An 18,729-nucleotide genomic window follows, 5' to 3' on the forward strand; every position below is an offset into this window, starting at 1 on the left:
TTGTCAGTGTGATGGCAGAGACAGGAAAAATCACACTGGGAAATTAAAGGCAAAAAAAAAACAAAAAAAACTGTAAAATTCTGCTTCTCCGACATAACGGATGTAAAACATTGAATGAAAGCAAAGCCGTCTCACCTTCCCTAAAACTGCAGTCGAGTACAATCAATTTCTGGTGTTCTACTAACAGTTTATAGCTGTGAATGTGCAGCTGAAGGATTGTTTTGTGACTGATCTGTAGAAAGAAGTGAGCTGTAACTAGAGTAATTAAATCCCCTATGGTTTCACTGCTTTCTTTTCCAGATAACCATTGATGTTCTCTTCTGTCTGTAAGCACATTTCTCTCACAATATGTCAAGTGTGTTCTGTTTTTGTTTTATTTTTCTAGATATCCCACACAGACACGGGTCTATAAATGTGCCACACACATGCATGTGTTTATCCTTCTGGTAGGAACTTACATTGCAGCTTACATTGCACATATTACCTTGCCTGTCAATGTTACCAATTCTTAATAGAGGATTCATTAATTGCACTTTGTTCTCTCTTTAAGGAGAGCCTGATGTCTTGAAAGTGAAAAAATAAACATGCAATGTAGCTAATATTCAATCTGACATATTCCTTTTTTCTATAGTAATTGTGATCATTTATAGTGTGACTCACACAGTCAGTTTACTATCTAAATGACATGTAAATACACTGGTTACACAACAGCAATGCACTATGGGGCACTACATTACGTTTAATAGGCAGGATAGTCTGATATTAATGTCAAAAATGAACTGTACACACATACTAATGATATTAAGTTTAAGCAATACACAGGATCAAACATTAAGTGGCCAAGTTTAAACTTGCACCATCTGTTTTTTATGTTGTTTTACAATCTATGCAGTAAAACATATTATGTGGTTTACAGTCTGCATGTTTGCACCACACTGTTGGTTTATGAGCTGTCAGACTCTCCTTCATTTAACTACTAGCCTGTTTCCACCAAACCAAACCTAGGACTCTGACAGCCAGCAGGACCAACAAGAAATGAGCAATAATTCATACAAAGTGCTCCTTTGAGGAACATGACAGTCATGTCCTCCTCCTGGCACGTGTCGCTATGGGCGGGCAGTGATGTACTGACAAGAAGAGGCAAGAGGAGGCAAAGCGAGGGAACATGGTTCAGGCTCAAGGAGCCAGAGAGAGCGGATATGTGACTGAGTGCATCCATGATTCTTGTCTCCTTTTGTCACACGGACACCCTCAGGCAAATCAGACACACATACACAAACACACACACGCTGCCCAAACCTGCTGTGACAGCAGTCAGTAACACCCTAGGTGCTCACATGCCCAGCTGCCCTGACTCAGATATGCACACCTAAAAACACAACCGCTCTCTCTGTCTCTACCTGTTTATCGATTGACTTCACTCTGTCTATTATCCTTCACACAGTGGAAAGACAAATGATATAAATAGTTAGTGTGCTATAATGAAACTGTGCTGTCTAGCAAAACAGCATAAAAGCCTTGTAATCACTTGAAAATAATAAACTTGTTGTGGAGTAGTGTAGTTTTCTATCGTTATCGTTTGACTGATTGCCTGTCAGTAGTTTAATCAATTCACATGTGCACAAGTAGATAGTTTTCAATCTTTGCTCCTCAAATTGATAAAAACTTTTGTTAATTATCTAAAAGATAAATTACATCATTTGAATTAATTTAGCCTCTGACTGATTATAATGTGTAGCATTATGCTGATGATACACTATTCTGCCATTATTCACTGAATATAATAAGATGTTGAATAAATACAACGATCCTTCAGCGATATAATGTGATAAGACTAAATTCATGCTATTCTCAAGACCTGTGAAAAATGTCAATGTGCTGCAGAGGACGGAGTCCCATAATTGAATTTCCTGGATTGATGATGCTTTGTTCATAGTCATAATAAAAAGATTCATATTAAAAGTGTTGTAGCTGAAGCTCAGCTTTCAGTATAAAACATATAACACCATTTTCCAGCTGTGGCTTTAGTTGTGACAACAACTAGAGAACTGAAAATTGTTTTTTCATAAAAAAACATTGATTGTTAATATTCACTTTATTTTCTTCTTTATCAACAGAGTAATTTCTAACAGTTTGAGGGTTGTGGTAATCCAGATTGTGGGATTATTACATATCTGAAAAATCTGATGGGTGTGTTACAACATAAAACACAATGTAAAGATGTTGGTGTTCTTCCACTGCAAACACACACAGTTTCCGAAAATACCGCATTGCCAGATGATGAAACAAAGTTAATGGAAGCTTGCTTTTTCTCTTTAGGGCACAGGAAGGCAATGGGGTAACAACATCCTATTTATGACAGAAGGCAGGGGAAGTCTGAGAATATATAACTTCAACAATACCACTAGTGTGATACAGAGGCTACAGATAGTGCTGGGTGATGCTTCATTCATTTTCAGTAAATATTCCACCAAGGTGTCACTGTTAATTTTCAAGAACATGAATGTTAAAAATAAATGTGGAATTGTGCAAAAAATATTATAGTGATTTCATATAAAATCTCACATTATCCACACATGCTGCTTTACAGCTGCTCATTACCTCAACACAGGAATGCAAGTCACATGTGTGTGCGCATACACACGCACACACACACCTATAAATCTACACCTGTCTCATTAAAATCTGATGCATGGGCATATTTTTGTGCTTAATACTCAATACTGTATACTTTTTTGGCAAACAGAAGATCACATTTTACACATATTTATCTCATATTGCATGCACATAATCTACATGCTTCCTGTATGCACGTGTGAGTATATGAAGAGACCGCAGTTTGCAGTTGCCATAGCAACTCGAGATGATTTGGTAAGGAGAAAGCAGCAGGTATGTGCTGTGTACATGAGGTTTTTAACCATCAATAATATTGTATAGAGTATGGTCTGGACTCTCTATGAAAGTGTCTTTATATAACTTCTGTTGTGCTTTGGTGTTGTATAAATAATAAATAATAAAACTGACTCGACCAATAAGCTCTTTTGGTACATCTCTGCTTTTTCTGTTACTCACAGTCTAAGGAGCATTTCCAGTGTTTGACCTCCGTCAGATCACCCATCTTATCTTACCACTTCCTCTCTGCCTCTTTTGCCATCATTGAAGTGGCAGATATCACACCCTCTGTCATGTCTAATACAACATAGAAGGCAAGATTTGTATGAAAAACACTGCTGCACCAAGTTAAACGTTATAGTGGCGCCTGACAGATAAGAGCACCGCATAATCCTGGATATATATGGTGTGGTACATTTGATTGATTTTCAAAATGGTGCTGGGAATGGTAATCTTCTCCTACTGAGCAGCATCCAAGCAATTTGTCCAGAGAAAGTCTGACTTTGACGTGAAGTGATCAGACAAGGGATGTGAATTTGGTAAACTTGAGCATAGTGTGTGCTGCGTGTGAATGTCATATTGCATGATTTCTGGGTAATAAAGCTAACTGCTGTTTAGAGACTTAGTCGAGTCAAACTTCAGCGCAAACATTCACACAAAGCCATAACCCAGGGTGCTACCCTGCTGAGTCCTGAAGTGCAAACACACACACACAGCTATTTTAACATTCATTCACAACCCCAGTCACATTAATTCCCTTTTGCATTCCACCTCCCCTCCATATATCCTGATCCTGATATCCTGTGGGGTTTGATCCAGAAGCCTTTAACCTAAAAAAAAAACAGCTTGTTTAATCAATAACCTCCTGGAGGCTTTCGCTGTCTTTTGGGAGGTGAGCTGGAGAAAAGGGGGGTGGGGATTGAAGTCAAAACCCACAATATATCGGGGAACATCTGTCTTCCTGCCAGCGGAGCACATCTGAGATTTATTGCTTGATCACTGCAAATCTCTGCTGTCTTGGAAAAAAAAGAACTCTTGTTGACAAAATCTTTTCTAACCTATTGCAGATTACAAGAATACTAAATGTGAATAACATTAGGGCACCTTGTCTACTTAAACGAGACACCACATCGCTGCTACGGAATGACTGGTTTACACTTTTGAGTATTTAATGGTAATGGGGGAAACTGATTGAGTATTTTTGGTCCAGGCTAGATTAAAGGTTGTAAATCACTTCCCTTATATGGTACAAAATTCCCTTTTTTATGCCTTTATCCTGCACACTGCAGGCAATTCTTGCATTATACATTTGCATTGTAAGTTCAGTGTTATGTTTGTTAGGCCATAACAAAGACGCAGACACAAGCATAATTGAAAAATGTGTAATGGCTGTTGCACATCTGTAATTACGGTAAGTTTTGGGCATAATGACTCACTACTACCTACCTAACACTGCCTACTGATGGTCATGCTTCTAAAATCTTCCCACCAATGTTTAAGTCATAGACAAACAACTGTGCCTTCACCCCTACATGTCTAACTCCAATACTGAACTCTAAATCACCTTTAAAACCTTAAATGCTACATGAATAATTGAAAACAAGAAAACAACACTTTGGGTTAGATCCAAATATCATTTCCTCATCATATATTACTTATATAAAACACTTGCACCACACAGGTAACAAAACACAGAAACAGGCACTAGCACATCAACATTGTGCCACTGATCAATTGTTTATCTTGATTACATGAAGTTCCGGTTTCTCTATAGGGATCAATAGAATGAAATCAGGGAAGCGTAATCTAGATAGGCAGTAGAGCTGACCACAGCCGATAAACAACACCATGACACCAGCCAATAAACAGCACTCAGATACACAGAGGTATAACACAGTAAACTTATCCCTGTGTAGTTACAGAGGAAAGGAGAGAGCGTCACATTAGAACATGCTAAACCTAGTTTTTCTTTGCCATCGATCAATCAGTTTATATAGTTTATCTTAAGCTCTCATTCAATCCCACACACACACACGCACACATGCACACACGCACGCATACACACACACACACACACACACACACACACACACACACACACACACACACACACCCTCAGGAGATGATTGTCTTATCAGTAACATTACTGACCTTCCATTGCATACTTCATATCCAGGGCGAAGAGACTCCACGTGATCTCAGCGCTGATCTTGCCCACGTTCAGCTCCTGTGGAAACCTGGTGGAATTGAGACGGATTCCAATCAGACTCATTTCCGTATAATAACACGCTCGACTGGGTGGCCTGATGGCTTGGCCCAGCCTGAATCTCTAACAAACGACTTAACAGATGTGCAAGAAGACATGGTTGGTGAATCTCATAATCTAATAATCCCCCGTCATTTCCAAACCGGGTTGAATTGGGGCGGAATGGGAGAGACATGCCCGGGGCTTACAGATGAGAAAAAAAGTGCAGGAGGAAATGACACGGCGGAGAAGGGAGACAGAGGGTGGCAACCTATTTGGCAGGTAATCTGCTTTTTTGAATGCCTATAGATTTTCAGTCAAAGCTTGAATGTGAGGTGTCGATGGTTTAATTATCCGTATCTTCAGACAGTGATGGGAGGACATTTATAGATGACAGGGCCCTGGCCTGAGAAAGTTCAATTTATCTGGAAATGTTTTACTTTTGCTGGAGACCGCCCTTTTTTCCCCAACAACAAATGTATTTGTCCACCGATTTCTATTGAAGCTATAATCATCTGCTCAGCCGGGACACTCCTGCAGAAGGCAAAGCCGGAGCGTGCACACATACGTACACGCAAACACTTTCTTCTTCCCTCTCCAAATGTTGGTGCGTCCTTTTGTGGAGCAAAGAAACAAACACTGAGACGAGGAGGTGGATTTGTGCTCCCAGTCACTACTGGAGAAGAAAAACAGACTCCCAGAAACAATCGTGTCCTCTTTCATCTCTATTGCTCTGAGAATCTCCCTCTCCAGCTCAGTTATTCTTCAGTCTTGCCACGCACCCACATGGTGTACTGTAGGCGAGGCAGACAATGAAAACCCTCCATGGCAAAAATGAATGTAACATCGAGAGTCACTGTGCATGCCTTTAGATGGTCTACTTCTCTTTGGTGAAATAAATGATGTTATGTGGTTTGCAATCTACAGTAAATCTGGAAATGATCTCTAAAGCTCTTCTTATCCTTTACACTTTTAAAAACAACTCATATTTCCAATCATAAAATAAACTCTGCGGATCAGTCTATTGGCTTGAAAACTGCTAGGCTTGATTCCCATGTAACTATTCTCCGCATAGAGCAACAGACTAACATTTTCTTTTTTTTCCCTTCTGGCAGCAGCTCCCATTATTTAAAGGCAAAAGGTCCACTCTTGGGTTTGTAGTGAAAAAGCATCGGAGTTGCTGTCACTCTGGAACGTGACCAGGGGAATGTGGAGGAAATGGACATGAATATTGCAAATCTATCATTAGACAGTGTAGGAGAGAAAGCTCAGGGCATAAACACAGTCTTAATAAGCATCGTAAATCAGCAAGAGGAAGGAGAAGAGAAGAAAGGGGGAGGCGAAACTGTGAGAGGATATGTATGAGTGAGACATCTTATTTCTTCTAAGGCGAGCTCCATTCCATCTTCTTCAGGTTGTATAATTTATTAGATTTTATTAACCAAATCAATTAAAGGGCACAAACACAACCACCTTGCACCTCTCTCAACACCACCACCACAACCAGCCCTCTGTCCCCTTTTCCTTTATACCAACAAATCTCTCATCTGTTATGTAATTCAGCAACACTGCGTTCCCCTTTCATCCATCCGTACTATGGCTCACCATACAAACAAAGTATTTTTCACTGCTGGCTTCTTCTGCAATACTGTGCTCATTCAGTCTCTACAATTACTAAAAACATTTTTCACATTTACAGGAGCAGATGGAACGGCTTTTTTCTTTTCCCTTACATTCTCTAAAAAAAAAAACCCCCCCAAAAAATTATCTTAAAATTAATTAATATGAGGTGATTATTTAAGACGGATTTCTCTCCCTCATCTATATAATCCTGTGTGATGAATAATGAAGCCAAACTTGGCCTTAATTAAGCAAAATAAATAATCAAAAACAACAAAAATACACAAATATTGAACAAATAAGTAAATATTTCATCAGCGTAAGGCATTTTAAAGCCTCAAACAATTACTTACAGCATCAGCTAGTTGTCCGTTTTTTTTTTACTTCCATAACAAAACACACCACTCACCACATATATATCCAACACAAAATTAAGCTTTAGAATGAAAAGCACTGTTTTAGTGTGTTTTCATGATGATCTCTAATAGATTTAAACACTTGAAATAGTGGAAGCACTTACAAATTATAGTTTTATGAAAATATTATAATGTTTACAAAATGTTCAACAATGTACGTATATGTAAGGGGAGTATTTAACTGCTTTCCACAGGAGTTAAAATAGTAACCACTGAAGTGCAGTTGGATGTATTTGATCAGATTTCTTGGCAAAAAGCAAGTATGTGTAATAAAGAAGTACATACTGGTTTATGACTGGGGTGTAAGCCGTCCGGTCCTCATCGATTACAGACACCATGAGAGTGATGAGTTTTGGCCAGAAGTCCAGGTTCTTTATTGACGGACCCTGCTCCTCACGGGGAAGGTCCTGCTTCCGGCTCTACGGAGGAAGAAATTAACACGATGAGAGTCACAGGCCAGTTTGAGTGTGATGAGGGGCGAGTCTATACGATAAGAAAAAATGAACTGTGGGATTTGGCAAAAATCCAAAATTGGCTGGAATAAGAAAGAGAAAGCCAAACAAAGATGGATGCTGCACTTAACCAACTGACTTATCAGTGCATTTATATCTTCTATATCCCATGTAAGATGAGCCCAGAGATCATCCAACTCTAGATTCTTAAAGTTCTAATCCTCAGATTTTCGTGAATAAATAAAACCCAGTTTGATACAATTTATGGTCTACATTTTTCAGCTATAGCTATTCAGTGTATTTAAATTCTGTCATTAACAAATACAGCACTTATCATTGTCAGAGGGTCATTGTAGGATTCAAATTACCTTCACATGCATGAGGAATTCACAGGAAATGGTGCATGAATGTAATTCAATGTTACTGTTCACAGTTTCATCTCATCGATATCAGCCTCACTGTTTACTGTTCTGCTAATGTATTGCTAATTCGAACTAAACATTTCCCACTGCTGCTCATTAACTAGAATTTCCATCTCATGGTTGTGTGCCTCCGTCAACCAGTCAAGGAAATATGGTCAAAACCTCCCCTATATTCCTGAGTTAATGGCCAGAAAATTGCTTTTGCAGAACATTATGACGTCACGGTGACCTTAACCCTTGACCTTTGACGTCCAATTTCTAATCAGTTAATACTTGATTCAAAGTGAATGTTTGTGGCAAATCTGAAGAAACTCCCTCGAGGCGTTCTTGAGATATGACGTTCATTAGATTGGGATGGACAGCCTATAAACATAATGCCGCCAGCCACGACGGTCACTGAGGCACAGAAACATCTAATTGCTATGAGGATCGTAATATTACAATTACGTGCCAAAACTAGAAAACCAGAACCCAAAAGGTGACGGCCCACAGCTGCTGAAAACTACAGTTCAATAGTTATAACTTCTTCACACTACACATCTTGTGTTTTGTATATGTCATGGAGAGTACTATATAGTCTGTGGAAAGCTTTGTCAAGTCTGGGAAAATATCTCTGACTTTCTTGTCATGTCTGTCATATCTAGGCTTGTGCTTGCAGGCTTGAAAATTTAAAAACAAAAACCCTGAGGCTGTGAGACATGGGGGGTTTCCATGCAGGAAATGTCTGACAAACACATGCCACTAGTTGGGTTACATTGCACGTGGAATGTAAGATGGCATTTTTGAAGTTTGAGCTGTCTGAGAACTTAAAGTCTGGATGTCTTAGTTTCCCCTGTGAGTACCCCTTTAACATAACCTGGACTCACCTGTCCACATTGTCAATATCTGTGATTAAAATGTGGAAATAATGTCTGTATCTTTCAGATGCAGTTAAACTCTGCACATCGGCTCCTACAAGTCTCAAGTAAGAGCCAATACATGAGGATGAAGGCATGTGATCTCTTGTATGTTTAGATTGTACTGGTGGCTGAACCTTTGTGGCTTCAGCAGAATAGCAGTGACTGCTGAAGACAAGACTGAGCTGCTGCTGGAGGAGCGCGAACACACACTGAGAGTGCAGTGAATTACTGAGACACACACACACTCACAGCCTAAACTCTGCTCATGTCACAATAATCTGTTTGTAATGAGGGTGAGAGGAACAGTTAAGATAAAACATGTGTTTTCTTTCTGTCTGAATGCTCTGGGAGGACTTTGATGAGGATGAGGCCAGACCTCTTCTAAAGCTGGTAAGACCACAATCCTGACTTCAGGCCTCACAGTAGTATGGACTCAACTGTTACATTACACTCAATTTCTCCTGTAAATATATCAGAACCTGCTCAACATATTCTTTCCTTGTTTCAGGTGTGGGAGGTGAACACCGGCATGAAGATGAGGGACGCTGAGTTTGAAGCCAGAAGGCTGCTCAACTCACCAGAGACCATCCCTCCTCAGTTTCTGTGAGTCATACTTAACACTCATATATTATCCGGTACAGTGCAGTGGTTGTGATGTCTCTGTACTTTTGTGAAACGGTTTTAAAACAAACTTAGACATTTGTGTTATATTTTGTCATGATTAACACATGAATTAATTAATTGAAAAATAAATGTGTTTTGTGAGGTCAATGTGACAGAATAAAAGGTGGCTTTTATTGTGAAGCAGTCACAGGAAATGTAGTGTATATGATCCTTTTCAGCATTTTTTTGATACTGGATTAGTTATACAGCAGAGTAATTGGACAAGAATCAGCAGCCACAGTGAGCATCAGATCATGGTAGCTCATTGCATGATGGAAAGAGATTATTACCTGACCTCTTTATCAAAACAATCTGAGTTTGTTTAGTTGCTCTGGAAACAGATCCACTGTATGTTTGCCTGTTGGATTCCTGACGAAGTAGCAGCTCAACGAATGTTTGCTGCCCCTAGAATTCTGGGACCTGTAGTTTTAAATAACACTCATCACTAGTAATGATGGGTGTTGCAAAATCAGTCAGGACTGAAATCTTTAGTATTACAACTTCAAAGTTAAAAAATGTTATAACTCTTCAGTAATGTGTTTATGTAGATGTGGGTGTGTGTCAGAGTCTTGCTGTCCCAAGGTGAAAGGTGTTGAATCTAAAACCACTCACTGACTCGACCATCTGTTCACCCCATACTGAGTGCGACCACACTGATCCACCAGTCAGCAAGCACTTTCACTCTGCCATGCACATGTTCCACAGAAAACGAGTAAGGCCACACACACACACACACACACACACACACACAGAAAACTGAGTGAGTGTACATACTGGTACAAACTCAGCCATACTTACACATGTGTATCATACACAGACATGATTACATGCTAACACATGACACTGGCAGTGACAAATTTAATTTATGACTGTGAACTGTGGGGACACACCCTCCCCAAAGGAGGGTGCAATACACCGTTTCTCAATTGAGTATGTAATTCTGACTGGAGCAAAATGTATTTCTGATGAATAGAAAATTGTGTTAAAAATGAAACATGTTCAAATCAGTTCTTGAATAATTCAGGTTGAATTATTTATCAACCTTCAGCGTATTGACTTTGGCGCAGCTCAGAGAGGAGATGTTTTAGAGAGAGCTGGGGAAATGAAAATGCAACATGATTCCATTTATCCTCAATACAGTCCTTAGAATCTAATCAATTCCTACAATAATCAACTTGTGTCTGATGATGTAGATTCTTGGTTTAAATATCTGGTAATGCACAGCATGTAATGCTGTTGCATGTCTTGCAGACGTTGCAGCTGAAGGAGCTACAGAATTTAATCTCAGAGGAATAAGAAACACAGATAGGGTTTACGGCTGATTCTGCGACAGCTGATCATGTGAACCCAGGGTTCACGACTTTCATCATCTGCAAAAGGGCTGCAAAAGTTAAATCTATCATCTCATGTGCCATAGTCAAAAAAAGAGATTACTTGTCATCCATCAAAGGCTCATGACTTTCTAATTTGCATTTTCAGTTATATTTGCTATATAGCAAAACACGAAAAATGCCCTGGTTTCCTATATGGAGGCAACAAAGAGGCAGTGTGAGCTTCATACGAAACCCAGTCTAAACTCAAAGACTGTATTGGGCAGTTTAAGCCATACGCATGTCTGCACATGTCTCTAACAGAGTAAATCATCTACTGTATATGTTTCAAGAACTGTTGAAGAATGGCAAAGAAGTGAAGCAGCACTGCTCAGTGTGATCATAAATTAAGGCAATCGACCCCAAAGACAGATCTGCATGGACCATTAATCATGAAATTCAAAATATTGAGAGATTAACAAGTGATTACCAGTGAAAAGAAAATTAGCAATTTATGAGTTGAGATCAAAGATGGAGGAAAAAGACCTACAATCCATCTTGGCCCCTAACTCATAGTTTATGAAATTAGAATTAGTGACGCATACTTCAAAGAGAAAAGCCTGATGTGAGACGCATGGGCCATCAGGAGGGGAGATCTACAGTGAGGTAAATTTCTGTTAAATTGGAGACATGAATAATGAAACAAACGTCTCTGCAGGAGGTGAGTTAGCTATGCAAAACCTGCCTGTGCGTGTGTCTTTGCGTGTGTGCGCATGCATAACTGTACGCATGTATGAAGGACACCGAAGGTTGTGTCATCCCTACTGGATTGGATGCGGTTTGCATCCCAGTAAAACATAGTGTAGACTCCCTTTGCTTATCTTTATTCACATCAAGTAGGTGCGAACACATTGTTAAAGGTGATTAAGTGGCCTGCTGTCTTTTTTACAGTCAACAACACACCCATGGGCTCCACTCTTAGTTGTACTTGGAGGTGAATACTGTACTGAACTAAGAGAGTGCAGAGCAGTGAAGTGATGGGGAGGCACTAGCAGAAATATTCATAGCGGTGTATCTCTCCTCTAGAGAGTAGTTAGTGGTTTATGTTTATTGTTTGGCACTTTCGGGCCCTGTGTGGGAGAAATCAGCATTAGCATACGACCGGCTGCTCATCAATTCTCACATTGTGACACAAATTACAGAGTCTCTGATTGAAGGAAGCTCTCAGAGGATGTGATCAAATTCCCAAGAGAAAGAGCCGTGGGTGGAACTGAAGCTGTTGCACTTTAAGGCACAGTGAAAATAGGTTGTATGTGTAAATACTGTACTTCATGTATGGGAAAATGCACTCAAAGACACATCTTCTTCAAACAGAGTTAAATCAACCACTTGGGTAATGTTGGCAAATATGAGATGATGTTGGTGAGAGCGATACTTATTGAATCAATTTGAATTGCTTGCTCAGGAACAAGTGGAGTTGACTCTAGATCAGTGGATTCCTCCCTGCGTACACATGTCAGCAATCACCAACCCCCCTCTTCAAAACCAGATTGCTTTTAATTATGCATTAATATTTGCATAATGCAAAAGCATGTGTACATATACATGTACATTTCTTTCATATATGCCTGTGCATGTTAGCAGGCATTTGTGGTGTGTGCACTGCCACTACATATTCCTTCACACTGGATGAGCCAGAATTTTGCCCTTCCCTTTTTTTTTTTTTTTTGCCCTGATTCCTTTGACCTCTTTCCATTCCCCGTTCTTCTCGCTTTTCAAAATCCTCCCTCTCGTGCTGGGATTTAAGAAACTGTTAAGCTAGATTTCCCCTGCCTATGCCCACCCCCACAGTCATTTTATGCCCAGGCAGAAGTAGAGAGCTTTGTTGTTATGTTATGCAAGATGCCTCGCTGTGGCTGGGATATTTCACTGGCTGCCTGGCCACCGTGTCAGCTGTTCTGTCGCCGCACTCAGTCACTGTTAGCAACCTGAGAATTGGGGTCTGAAATGTGTTCTATCCTGTGAGTCAAAGGCTACCAATGTGTGTGAACATAATAATTCATAGCCACAGCGAGGTTTGCTTTGGGGTGAAGCTGATGTCTTTTTCTTCTGCCTTGGAGGAAACGCTGATGGAGAGGCTGTCTACTGTGAAACTGTGGTGGACGAAGATGTAATTAGGGAAAGTGTCTATCTCTCCGGTTTGGTAATTGCTTACAACCCCTCAGGCTGTTTAAACAAAGGAAGCTTATTATTCAACTTTTGAGCGGATTGGACCTTATTACGACCTAAAAAGACATTATCTTCTGTGGTGTGGAGGCCATTCTCTTTGGGAAGTAAACCATAAAATAATCAGGCAGAGCTGTATGTTGCCTGATTATTTACTCAGGCACTAACGCATGAAAATCTTCATGAGTTCAAAGTAGCAAACCATAACCGACGACTGGGCAACGCTGTGTTTCTTGAATGTAATAATAATAATAACAGAGTCTCTGAGTTTTTAATTTGAGAACATGCCTGCAGCTGCTCATGACATGCCAGTGATACAAGTTTACATATATTGTCCAGCTTATTTTCTGAGCTCAAACAATATCCACCCAGACAGTTGAAAGCCAAAAAGCCCTCAACAGCAGAGACGGTGATTTGCATCAGTTAAGTGGTGCCTGATGCTTGGTTGCTTTTATAAGTCTCTTCACTGTGGACTCTTCCTTTCCTAGAAGGTTGAAGTCCTTCATGCAAAGTTTGCAATAGACACGGTGTACACATTTTACTGTCTGGTAAATGTCAGTCATGATAAAGAGCCTATTGATTTCCAACCATGCTGGATTGAATTTATATTTTCCTGGCATTGTCACACATCAACACAAAGCACAGTAAAGATGAATGGGGAAGTGTGATGTCAGATTTACGACAGGCTGAAGGTGATAGCATATAAACACATGAGGTGAGGAAGGAGATGCCAGGTTCTGGCACCTGGCATTTAAGAAACTATTTTTATTTTTAAAACCATAACTGTATTCAATATTAATGACCTTTTAAAGACTAACAGTAATTAAAAGCAGGTATTCCTCTACATATATTTAAGGAAGCTACAACACCAACATAAAACAGCTTAAATTTTCCAATGATGCAAGTAGTAAGTTAATTAAGACTCAATTTAGTTTAAGTTATCTAGTTTGTGTCTGCCCAGCTCATTATCACATGTTAAGTTGCTAGTTTGTAGATTGAATGTGACTGCATGACTCTGCACAGCAGGTATGTTGTGGGTTGTTCTCATTAAAGCTCAGCAGCTCCTGCTCACACTGTGTTTACTCATCAAATCCAGATCCAGAAATGCAGAAAATATCAACTTGACAATAACAATATTATATTGTTATTATATAACACATTGGTCTAGTTGTTTTTTTAGTCTGCTTGCCATTATCCTGTGTGTACAATCCATGAACATAAAAATCCTCTAGGTAGAAATTACCTTGATCATTATTTTTGTTTGTTTAATTTTGAGAGAGTTTGCTATCTCCGGATGGGCCAGTAGTTGGCTGGGTTATGATTTTCAAGCCCAAGGAAGCCATAATGACAATGACCATAATGAAAGAAACTAAAAAAAATACAGCTGAATAGGTGGCAGACAAACCCCACTAAAACAGGGGCAAACTAATTTATTTCTAAAATGGCCATCTGCAATAATAGTCAGCAACATTTGTTGAAGGATGTAGAAATGATGGTTACTTCAGCTATAGACCACAAAATGATTTTTATGTAAAACGTGTCTCAAGATGAATAATAAGCACTGCAACAGGAATTTTGACCAATTTGCAATTTACATCTTCAAAACAGGAAACCTGATGTAAAAGTAAAAAAGCAGAGCTTGTCTCCCTGTTCATTTTCTTTTTTAAAGAAAATATTATGGCTATCTGACTGCTAGTGTGTTTTGGAAGGAAGTAGATGAGGAGGTGATTGGGCGGAGGGTCTGACTGACCAAAAGGCCAACAATTTGCTGGGCACAGTCGGCCGTAGTCTGGTTAATGCTTAATGATCAAGTTTGCAGAGCTGGGCAGAAGAACCATGCAGCAGGCGATTATCTTGATTAAACTCTTAACACTATGCACCCCTTATAATCTCAACATCTTCATCTTTTTGACCGAAACGAATGCATGCACAACCACATGCACTGGCGTAGTATGAGTGTTTTTCCACTGCGCCACACAGCAAGGTAAGGTGTTGCAGGGCACCTGCAGCCCTTTTCAGCTCACTGTGGCTGTTCCTGTCTCTATTATTCCTCCCTGCAATATTTAAAACTGATTCACAGACCAATCAACGCAGACTATGTCCATATCTGATGGAGTCGATCAGTTTTTATTGAAAAGTGAAGCTCTACTAACTCTGTGATGAGCTGATTGCATTTCCTATACTTCACAATAAAAGCATCACCGATGTGCCAATGGAAAACTTGTTTGGCTTGCATCAGCAGTAACTTGACACATCTCTGATACAACTGAAAGTGCTCAGTAAAATAAAGCTTATATGTGAAAGTACAGGCAAGAGTGTGGGAGTGACACTAAACACCAAACCACAGAGATTCAGGTAAAATATACAAAAGTCCTGAGAGCTGAACACAGATGCACTTAAACAACAAAACTTTCTCTCCAGTCACATAGCTGTACAGACCGGGAGGAGACAGTCCCGGGTTGGCTGCTGGCCCTGCAGCCTAAGAGGACAGTAGCACGGCTAACACCTGAGGTACAGTAGCTGTAGTGGAAGCACATGTAAACGCAGCGCTGCTGAAAGCAGTCCGACCCAGGCCCATGGAAAAACTCTACAAGTGCTGAAGTAGCTGAAGCGCTGCAGTAACAGAGATCTCAAGATTTTGGCAGCTGTTCACTATCACGCATGATATGTGAGCTGCTTTGAGTATTTGTTTACCTGTGTAACACGCTCATGAACTGAAAAAGCTGATAAGCAGTAATAGTCAAACAAATGTGGAAGCTGTTTACCTGGTCGAGGAGTTGATTGTATAGCTCATGACAGTTATCAAAAATGTATTTGTACGTGGAGTCCAGGCACGCCTTCACGCAGTCCTTCACCACCATACTGGCTCTGGGTGGACTCTGGAGCTCTTGTACCTACACAGATACAAATAAACATGCACAATTAAAATATATGCTTTAATGGTTAGGTGTTGTCCTGGTTCTTACAGTGGTTTATACTGTATAACAATCATTCAAAAACTGTACATGATCTCAACAACACAAATCAATGGCAGTTACTTAAATAAATTTCTATGTATAGAGCCATTCGTCAGTGGAGTGATAATGTAATGATATCGTATTACATGTTTGAAATATTAATACAAAGATATAACTTGCTTGTGGAAAAAAGAGCTACCTACTTACATCTATTATGTATAGGACAAATGACATGTGGCCAGACTGGCATTGAGGTGTATGTTCAGTATATTTTATACTGCACATTCACCGAAGCTCCTGTGTATGAGCAGCGGTGCATATACACAGTAAAGCCCAGCATGGGCATGGCACAGAGTGAAAGCTTTGGTAACTTAAAGCGACAGTTTTCATTCCTTTGCTCACAGCTGCCATCTTAGCTATGCCTCAGTGCACCAGCGCTACACCCCCACTCCCGCCAAAAGAACTGAATGGAGCTTTTCATATAGCGGGAGACATGTCGACATACTGTTGTTGGAGAGGGAGGGAGAGGAGACATTTTGAACATTGAGGCTTACTGTAGTATGCAGGTCAAAACAGATCAACACAAACACAACCCTAATGCATCAGCTTGCAGTCAAGAATTTGTGCAACAATAAATCATTTGGTTTTGAACAGTAAGTGTTGTTCAGAGGGACGGGTTCTTAGGAATTATGAGTCTGGATTGATTTCACATATAGGAAACGTGCCTAAAATCAATCTGGATTTATGTTTACGAATGAATGTTTGCACATTTTACAGTCAAGACCATGCATCGAAGGGGTCTCAGTCACTTACACAGTAATTCTGTGATAAAAGGTTATGACCGGCACCTATTGTAGAGATCTACAAAGGTTACCTACTGTTGTGCTCCATCATCATTTATTGCAATATTTATGTTTCTTTCAATTTTCTTAAATCGAGTGTCGTATTCCACTATTGTCCTTGAAATTGTTTCCTGCCCATATAGCCTACTCTCTCACACGCACGCACGCACGCACGCACGCACGCACGCACGCACGCACGCACACACACACACACACACACACACACACACACACACACACACACACTTCAAGCTACCTTCATCCTGAAGAAGGTGATGCTGGTCAGCAGATCAACAGTGGACTTCAGATCTTGGAGTCGCTCTGGGTTTCCTGCAGGGAAATTATCCTGGAGTAGGAGAGAGAGAGGAAAATAACATGAGGAGAGAGGACATCTTGTCGGAAGCAGCCCTTTTAACGTCACAAGCTCCCACCTCCCACCCCCCACATCACATCGCTTAGGCCAAAACATTGAAATTGATTACAGAGCGACGCCCAGCAATCATAACAAAATGACTGTCTGTCTAATCGTTTAGTGGACAAGGGAGGTCTCTGCTGATGAAAACCGCTATTTCAGGGCCATGAAGTCATCAGGCAGTGCACAGCACCGTGACGGGGAGCATATAAAGCCCTGACAGCCCTGAGGAAAGGCATCACTGCCCCATACATTATCCTACTTCTCCTACTCTTTGAGTACTCTAATAAAAAATTTTCTTGTTTTCTAACCCTCCTCTACCTTGTCAATAAATGCACACCAGAGATTCAGGAAATTAAGCCAAATCTCCACAGCAACCTGTAGGTTTGACAGCACAAGTGCAAGAGAGCTCTATCGGAGATCAAAGCCCGTCAGCAGAAGCAAAGCTAGCCTAACATCTTCTGGACATGAGCAGCTTAATGGCTTTTTATTGGGTTGACAAATGATTCAAGATAATGATTCAGTTTGCGAAGACGCAAAAAACACAACGAAATTTAGTTTTCAGAAATAATTGTCTGGTAACTGGTCCTCAAAGCTAACCAACAGCAACATGCAGATGGCCTGCTAATGCCTCACAGACAGTCGGCTGTCTACTGAGAGCTTACTGTATATTTCTCTAGACACATGATTAATAGGAAAAGTCTAGTTTAGAGGTGAAAATGTAGCCCCCAATAAAAAAAAGCAAACCTCCTCCAGGCAAACAAGCTTGACACACATCTTGCACAAGCAAAAGTGGACCAGTTATACTATATTTGGCTGCTGATGTGAAAAAAAAGAAAATCAGTCAGAATGGATTGTTTTTTTGCCTCAGAGAAAAGGCAGCTTGCATCACTGCCTATTCTCTGAACAATATAGTTATTGGAGTAATTTCATGATTTGTTTCTAGCTAAAAGATTGAATTCAGTTGAATTTTAAAATGAGATTTAAGAAGCCTGAGAATCCCGTCTCATCCAGTCCCCGGCAGACTCCTTTTAATAAAAACCCTTCAATTACAGGGGAAAAAAAGCATTTTCTTGCAGCTACTGTACTGCCAACTGTCTCACTCACAGCATGGGGCCCATAAGTGCCATCAGTCACTACCCTTTCCTTCTCAGCTGACACTGACATTTATCTTACAATAACCTCACACGTGTGTAGCCCTCAGACACAAGAGAAACCATCAGCCCCTTGGAATATTATAGCTTCCACTGCAACGTTGATTGTTGCTGTCTGTACACCTCCTGAAATCATGACGGTGGAACAGTTATTAAAATAGGAAAATATATATTTTATCTGTGTCTTTTGCATGTTAAGAATTGCAGGTTTTATAGAGT

At 40.1% G+C, this 18,729-nt stretch overlaps 1 protein-coding gene across 1 annotated transcript in view; it reads right to left on the reverse strand.

Moving 5' to 3' along the window:
* The window catches only part of unc13c (unc-13 homolog C (C. elegans)), a 103,479-nt gene that overhangs the window by 32,495 nt on the left and 52,255 nt on the right, over positions 1-18,729 (reverse strand). Inside the window, exons 16-19 of the mRNA XM_023411972.2 lie at positions 17,201-17,290; positions 15,911-16,039; positions 7,459-7,592; positions 5,044-5,129 (exon numbers count right to left, since the gene is read on the reverse strand). Of these exons, the coding sequence (XP_023267740.1) occupies positions 5,044-5,129; positions 7,459-7,592; positions 15,911-16,039; positions 17,201-17,290 (439 nt within the window). The remainder of the gene's footprint in view (positions 1-5,043; positions 5,130-7,458; positions 7,593-15,910; positions 16,040-17,200; positions 17,291-18,729) is intronic.

This window comes from Seriola lalandi, unplaced genomic scaffold, assembly GCF_002814215.2.
Source record: "Seriola lalandi dorsalis isolate HSWRI2012SDOR001 ecotype SW California unplaced genomic scaffold, Sedor1 jcf7180002054474, whole genome shotgun sequence".
NCBI classification, from domain to species: Eukaryota; Metazoa; Chordata; class Actinopteri; order Carangiformes; family Carangidae; genus Seriola; species Seriola lalandi.